Source organism: Gymnoscopelus microlampas (genome assembly GCF_963454915.1).
Source record: "Gymnoscopelus microlampas genome assembly, chromosome: 10".
NCBI classification, from domain to species: Eukaryota; Metazoa; Chordata; class Actinopteri; order Myctophiformes; family Myctophidae; genus Gymnoscopelus; species Gymnoscopelus microlampas.
Genome location: NC_139947.1, coordinates 13,425,359 through 13,433,291, shown reverse-complemented (window position 1 = coordinate 13,433,291; position 7,933 = coordinate 13,425,359). Strand labels below are relative to the sequence as shown.

Below are 7,933 nucleotides of genomic sequence, written 5' to 3'. Positions count from 1 at the left end.
GTGTGTGTGTGTGTGTGTGTGTGTGTGTGTGTGTGTGTGTGTGTGTGTGTGTGTGTGTGTGTGTGTGTGTGTGCGTGCGCGCCCGTGTGCGTGTGAACAGGATGAAACTGGCAACTCCTTGCAAAGTTTGATAATTCATATGACTGTAAACATTTTAAAACATCCCTGTTCAGATCACAAATTTGCGAGCATAGAGCAGTATCCTTACTGGCTGCATTACTCTACTGAGCACACCTTTCTAGTTTCACAATCTACAGTAGTTAAAGGAAGCTCACAGAAAATAAATACACCCACTCCTTTATAGTGTTTACCGTCTAAACTTGTGATGTGACAAAGCTAAACTTTGAACCGAGAGACATTAGTCTGTATAATAAAAAGCAGTCAACAGAACAGGAAGTTACAAAAGATTTACCTTATTGATCCCAGAGGGAAATTCAGGATGTCAAGCTCATCATAAGATGTTTTGTCATAAAAAAATATATATATTTATTTATGTATTTATTTTTTATATATGAAGGAATATCTTTTGTTATAACGGTGTTCCAGCCCAGCAGAGACTTGTACAATCTATGCCAAGGCGCATGTATGTAGAACACCTTACTCAGACAATTTTTATATCGTTGCTGTCGGGCAGAAACCTTATCTCCATAATTATAACTTTTTACAGTTTTTTTAAGATGTTTTGTCCTAAAGATGTTATTTATTTATTCATTTACGTATTTATTTTCAGTTCACGTGGCCTCACATGCATGACTGACTACAACGACATGACTGGACACACCCTCTGCCACTAAGTACCAACTGCCACCTGTTGGGTTGCAACCTCTTTCATTGTGCGTCCCTTTGCTACTGATATTTATCATAAAAGGTCATCCATTGCAAAAGCTCTGAAGGGTTCATTTAAGAGTCATTTACTTACCAACACGATGCCAGGTAGTATTCCAGGATCTATTAATGTCAGTATTCCACACCCCTAGAATGACTGATCTATTAATCACATGAAACCTAGCGTCCCTGTTTTGTGGTCATTTCATAATTACAGTATACATTACAATAGACTGCCCATCTAAGGTTGCTTCTGAAAATAACATTGTCTACAGTACCTAATCAAATTGAGGTTTGCAGAAGTGAAAGCGCTTGAATACCTAATGGTGTAAACTTATGTTATTTACTAGTTATTTATTGAAAGTATTATTATTGTAAATTCAAATATCGAAAAACATGAATGTAGTGTTATCCAGTGGCTATAGGGCTGAGCCCTTCTAAAGGTCTGATCATTATCATTATGGTAGAATCGCTCCCTGGAACAGCACAGGACATCAGTCGTAGCTGCCAGCCATGCAGGACCTCTGAACCAGCAGTTAACAAACGTTTTCATGTCAAAGACCCCTACTTTGTGTTTGTCCATGGGAGCCTATAGTGTGTGTGTGTGTGTGTGCGTGCGTGCGTGCGTGCGTGCGTGTCTTGTGTTTTTTCCCTTGCTGTGCCAATGATTGGAGGCAGTGTGACAGCACCTGGTCGTCATTGCCAATCAGCCAGCAGCCAGCATAAAAGCCTGCGAGAAGCTCCATTGGAGTCATTTTGCCATCCTTTACCACCATGCGCTGAATCCTTCGTTTTTATCGCTACCATTCCTTCATTTTATTGCGTTTCTGAGCCTTTTAGCTAGTGATAGGTATAAAGGAGACGGGAAACTCAGAGAGTAGGGGAATGACATGCAGAAAATGGTCTGTCTGTCTGCATGTCTGGTAATCAAACCAAATGCCTGACAGTCACTGTCAGGCATTTGAGCCCATGTGGTACGCCACCTAACCACTTGGCTATCGGGTCGCCCGACTAAAGTGACATCTGAATTTTAAAATGGGAAAGACACCAGTAAATAGAAATTGCGGTCAAAAGCTCGATCACATTCGATTACCGTAATGCTCGTGCGTTAGTGTGATATGTAAGGAAAAACAGAACTGTCTGTCAACAACTACATAGAGGAATGTTGTAGTAGGGTTGTAGTGCATAAACTCCTCATCACAAAGACAAAGGCACATCGGAGAGTTCAGGGGTGCAAAAACTATAGACACTGGTCTATGGAGATGTGGGCGGAAAGACTGTGATAATGGTCAGATGAGCCATCCTTCATTATATTCTCCACAAGTGGGCGAGTGCATGTGTGTCGTACACCAAGAGAACAGTCCTGAATGCTTGACCCCTGCAGTGAGGGGGTCTGCGGGCTCTGCTATGCTGGGGGGGGGGGACAATTTCCTAGCATGGTTTGGGCCACTTGTCCCCTCAGAGGGACAGGTTACTGCAAATCAACACAAGGTTATTCTGAGTGATCATCTTTGTCCTATGATGAAACACTTTTATTCTGATGTGAATGGTCTCTTTCAGGATTATCCACAGGGAACAAGGGGTCACTGAATGGTTTAATGAGTATGACAATGATTTGTGCACACAATGCTAATGAATCATAATGCCACAGTATGGCCTCCGGTCACCAGATCTCAACCCAATTAAACACCTATGGGAGATCTGGACCGACATGCTAGACAGCACTCTCTTCGACCATTATTAAAACACCAAATGAGGGAATAGAGTAGAGCAGTAGAGTTCCAGAGACTTGTACAATCTATGCCAAGGCACATGTAGAACACCTTATTGAGACAGTTTTTATATACTGCTGTCGGGCAGAAACCTTGTATGCATAATTTTAACTTTAAAAAAAGATCACCGTAAATGAATGCCCCCTTTTCATCATACAACAGTGTCCCACAAAAGGGGCACACATATTCTAACAAGTGACTCAAATACTAGTGATGTTCCCAAAATATATGTCTGATAATAAACACCTTGGGATGGTCCTCAATATCACAATAGTATTTTGCATGCATGTAATCAATAATCAGAGCATAAGTTCTGTACCTGGAGTCAACTTTTATTAATATCATCGCGGTGAAAAAATATTCTGTAGGGTTTATACTTTTGTATACATTCTATTCACTGCAGTGCTTATCACAAGTCCACCACTGTTTTAATTACATTTTATCATCTCAGCAAATAACTTCTCAATCTAAATAGGTCAATCCCCAAAAAATGTTACTCTCTGAAACCTATACAGAATTAATTTATCCATAATTTATTATGTAACTCTGAGAGTGTACAAATGGAACCAAATGGACTGTCACGGGTCCATTTGGTTCCGATTGTACACTCAGAGTTAAACGGTGCATTTAAAAGGTAAATGGTGCATTTATATCCTTCAGCGCTTTACAATGTGCATTAGCCCATTATCATAGCGTGGCACAGAGTGCCGCGCTATGAGCTTGTAGATCTGCTATTTTTTTTAAATCGTGAAAATGTTGTGCAAATTTGAATGTATATTTTTTAAAGCGAACATTTGTACAATATTTTGTTCCAGGGGACACCACAGAAGCAAAGATTTGAGTTACAAATGTTCGCTTTCACGGTTGAAAAATAATAAATAGCAGATCCACAAGCTCATAGCACGGCACTCAGTGCCGTGCACTCAGCTTGTATATCTGCTATTTTTGAATAGCCAAAGAAATCGAAAAATGACACAGATGCGTTCCCGAATTGCATGGGTTAAATTCACCCACTCACACACACATTCACACGCTGACAGCAGAGGAAACCATGCAAGGCACCACCCTGCTCAGCAGGAGCAGTCAGGGGTTCGGTGTCTTCATCAAGGACATGTCGACACTAACCCGCAGGGGGGAGCCGGGGATCGAACCCGGGGAACCTTCGGATTCCCAAGTGGCCGCTCTTACCTCCTGAGCCACTGCTGGCCCTAAAAACCATTAGCAGCGATACACAGTATGTCACTTGGGGCAGTATCCTGCCTGTAGGAACCAATGGTAGGCGGATAAAACACTCGGGGTCACTTCCTGTTCCACCTGGAAGCCTTTCTGAGGATAATCACGGATTCTTTCCAGTACAGCTGAACAACAGAGGACCAAAGACCACAAGAACAACCAAACCATAGTCAATATCCATACTGTGTATGTCGAGAGACAATAAGCAACAAAATGTGGTGTTGTATATGAATAAATGTACTGTATATTAGGGCTGCAACTGTCGATTATCTTCTCCGCGATTATTATAAAGATGACTGTTTGATTAATCGAATAATCATAAAGTGTGTTAAAAAAAAAACACACTTGAAGAATCTACGCAAAAAACTTTTAATTGATTTTTTTATATAACTAAATTGATTAGTCTGATTAACCCTCAGCCCTATTTTGATCTTTGTTGTAAAACAGTGTTGTACAAAAATAACAGATCTACAAGCTAACAACATGTCGCATCGCGACACGTCGTTAGTTTATAGATTTTGTAGATTTTCAATTTTTTTCTATTTATTTAAAAATAGACAGACTTTCCACCAAAATCGATTATCGATTCGTTTTTATAATCGATTGAATCGATTTGTTCAACTAACTGTTGCACCCATGATGTATATTTCAGTTGTAATAACAGTCTTTCTTACCCAGCATGTAAGTGATCAGGTCCGAGGCGGTGCCAACAGAGGGGTGGGGGTATGCGGAGATGTCCATCTGTGGAGAAGTGATGATGGCACGGGTGTGTTCCACCCCGTCAGGCCACTGGCGCAGGAAGGTGGCACAAACCCGCCGCTCCATGAACGGCTGCTGCACCAGGATCAGCCTGGAGGCTGAACCATGGTCCGGAAGAACACAAGCATCACCATTAAGCCAAAAGGGAGAATAATATCTCAAATACAGAATCATTGCACTATCCTTTTAACTCTTTGACAGCCAATGACGAGATTTCTCGTCATATTTGCTAAGGTGCAGACTGCCAATGACGAGATGTTCAGTGGTTTTACGCTAGATGGTGCTCTTCGCTAACACATGAATCACCATTTGACTCCCAGTGAACCAATAAAGCAGCAAATCATGTGATTGCCTTTTCTTTGCTTTCTGTTGCTTTTTGGCGAAAACAACCCACATTCAACTGCCCACAACTATGGAATGGATTATCGTGTTTTCTCAGATTCTACGAGACCCTTTACGTCTTTTAAAGTGATCGCGGGTGGATCGTTGTGAATAATAATATTCTATGATTTTTCAAAGGTTAGTGAAAACACTCGCTGGCAGCGGCTTAGTAAACAATGTTTTATTTCTGGCAGTCAAAGAGTTAAGATAAATGAGCAGTGAGAATGTGTGGATGAGAGTGGTACAGTCTATTATTCCAAGTAAAGAGGTTGTTTTGTTTACTGGGTGTGGGAGATATGGACAAAATCAAATATCACAATATCTTTGACCAAATACCTTGATATCGATATTGTGACTTTTTCAAAACAGCTGATCTAAAAACATTTTTCAACGTATAAAATAGGACTTAAGTGATTAAAACCAGGACAACACAACTCTAATGCCTTATCACTATATTACGATATCCCAAATCCCAGAAGAAATCTACGCTCATATCACGATATAATATCGAAGGAGAAGGCACAACTTGTTTGTGGGTAATACTAGAACAACATATCCTTTACCTGGGGTGTTGGTCTCTTTGAGAACCCTATGGGAGAAGCGTATGTTCTCTCCAGTGTTTGTGGCCTCAGTCTCCAGTAGGATGCTGTGTCTGGGAACCCCCATTCTGAGCGCCACCTCCATAAAAACATCAGCCTCTCGCCTGGTCCACACGCCTGAAACATAGAAACATCAGCCTCTTGTCTCATCCACACACCTGATTAAAACATGAAAACATCAGCCTCTCGCCTGGTCCACACGCCTGATAAAACATGAAAACATCAGCCTCTCATCTCATCCACACACCTGATTAAAACATGAAAACATCAGCCTCTCATCTCATCCACACACCTGGTTAAAACATCAGCCTCTTGTTTCATCCATACACCTGATTACATTTTAATGCATGTTTTAATCATTAAAACATGCACAGATCACTGCTGATGTAAAATACCACAATGACAGAAATCAATGAGGTGTTTGTGTTTTAAGGGTGTCACTATCACAGGCACAGTGTGGGGGTCTTAGGGGCTTGGTACACTCACAGACATGTCTCTCATGTGAGAACCGTGTGAGAGAGAGAGAGAGAGAGAGAGAGAGAGAGAGAGAGAGAGAGAGAGAGACAGAGACAGACAGACAGACAGACGGACAGACGGACAGAGGGACAGACAGACAGACAGACAGACAGACATAAAGTATAGCAGTAGCTCAGGAGGTAGAGCAGCCGTCTTGGAATCGGAAGGTTCCCAGTTAAATACTGCCTAAGGCGCTACAAAAAGTGCATTTACTAGTACATTTAGAGAGACAGGATGGGCACGCCCTTAACTGACCTGCAGTCTGGTTGCCCTGGTAACCAGTGAAGAGCAGCCAGGGAGCCCATCCCTCCAGGAAGAGATCAGCGGACCTCTCAGCCACACGCAGGTCATGACAACCCAGACCAATGATGACGTCACTCTGAGGCAGCGGTGGAAAAAGTACTCACATGTCACTACTTGAGTAAATGTTTCAATACTGCATTGTAGTAATACACTGTCACAAGCAAAAGTACGGAATTCAACATTTTGTTGGGTTAAAGTACAAAAATATTGGCATCAAAATGTACTTAAAGTACCAAAAGTAGAAAGTAGTCATTATGCAGAATATGTCCCATTTCACAAGTTTTCAAAAAATCAAATAATCTACAAAGTAGTAACAAAAGTTTAATAAAAAAGTAATTTGTCTCTGAGATGTAGTGGAGTAGAAGTAAAAGTACTGAAAATTCTCCAGTAAAGTAAAAGTACCTCAAAATTGTACTTAAGTACAGTACTTGAGTAAATGTACTTAGTTACTTTCCACCACTGCTCTGAGGGAACAATGACACCAATAATGGCAGCGGTGGAAGAAATACTCAGATTTTTTTTACTTAAGCAAAAGTAGCAATATAACAATATAAAAATACTAAGCCTAAGTTCAAAAGATTTACTTGAGTTACTGGCATCAAAATATACTTAAAGTAAAAGTACAGTACTCAAATTGCTCAGAATTTGTCAAACTACTTAACACTGCCGTGTTAAGTGGTCAGAATGGGTGGGCCGCGAAATCTTTTGAGATTTTCAACATCTAGAAAAGGTTGGAAACCGCTGAATTATGGCATTTCAGGTTAGAGTTTAGATTGATTTGGCACATAAAAGCAAGTTTGATTGTGATTTCATGTGATCAAACAATCCTTGCCTTTTCCAGAGGCTGATGCAGACAGAGGTAGTCCCATAGAATTCTGGCCGATTTCTCACTCTCACTGTCCATTCCTCTCACATGCTGGCCTGTGGGGAGAACAAGAGACAGAGAGAGAGAGAGAGAGAGAGAGAGAGAGAGAGAGAGAGAGAGAAAGCAAGCAGACTTCAACACAAAAGACAAAACATTAAGATAATGTTCTAAAAAATAAAGCAACAACTCCTCTCTCTGTCATGATCATTGAGAGAAAAGAGACACTGAGCATTTCTGACCTCAATAGAACTGGCACAGAGCGGTCGTATGAGGGTCCACTCACACAGAACTGAAAACATGACACAGCAAGCCTCCAGGACAACAGTGCTTTCAGGCCGGCTGTTTGACGTACCGCAGGCCGTCTTTTAAAAGCACAGGAGGAGAGACCGTGGCTCTAAATCTGTAGCGCCATTCAGGTCATTCACTCTCCAGCATCATCACCACCCATAAACATCCTGGGTCCATCTCCCTCCCCGAGGTTGACAGCTTCCTTTCTCCCAGGCAGTGTTGTTTTTTAGTGTTTGCATTATAAGTGACTGCAGTGGGCCCCTTAACCACCAGGGGGTCCCCGTGGGATGGGGATTTCTTTTTATGGCTATGTAATAGCAATTTCACAGAAATTGAATAGAATGGCAATCTGTTCAACATCATTTCTGTTTATTTAATTGTATTCAAACCAT

At 41.3% G+C, this 7,933-nt stretch overlaps 1 protein-coding gene across 1 annotated transcript; it reads right to left on the bottom strand.

Annotated features, from left to right (window-relative positions):
* Positions 1-3,836: 3,836 nt before the first annotated feature.
* Positions 3,837-7,292, bottom strand: LOC311053068 (uncharacterized protein SCO4629-like; the record flags this gene model as incomplete). The annotated part of the gene is made up of 5 exons (XM_084068447.1): positions 3,837-3,955; positions 4,505-4,687; positions 5,534-5,686; positions 6,341-6,464; positions 7,221-7,292. 5 exons carry the CDS (start codon positions 7,290-7,292, stop codon positions 3,837-3,839), a joined length of 651 nt encoding a protein of 216 aa, XP_083924573.1.
* Between the last annotated feature and the right edge of the window lie 641 nt (positions 7,293-7,933).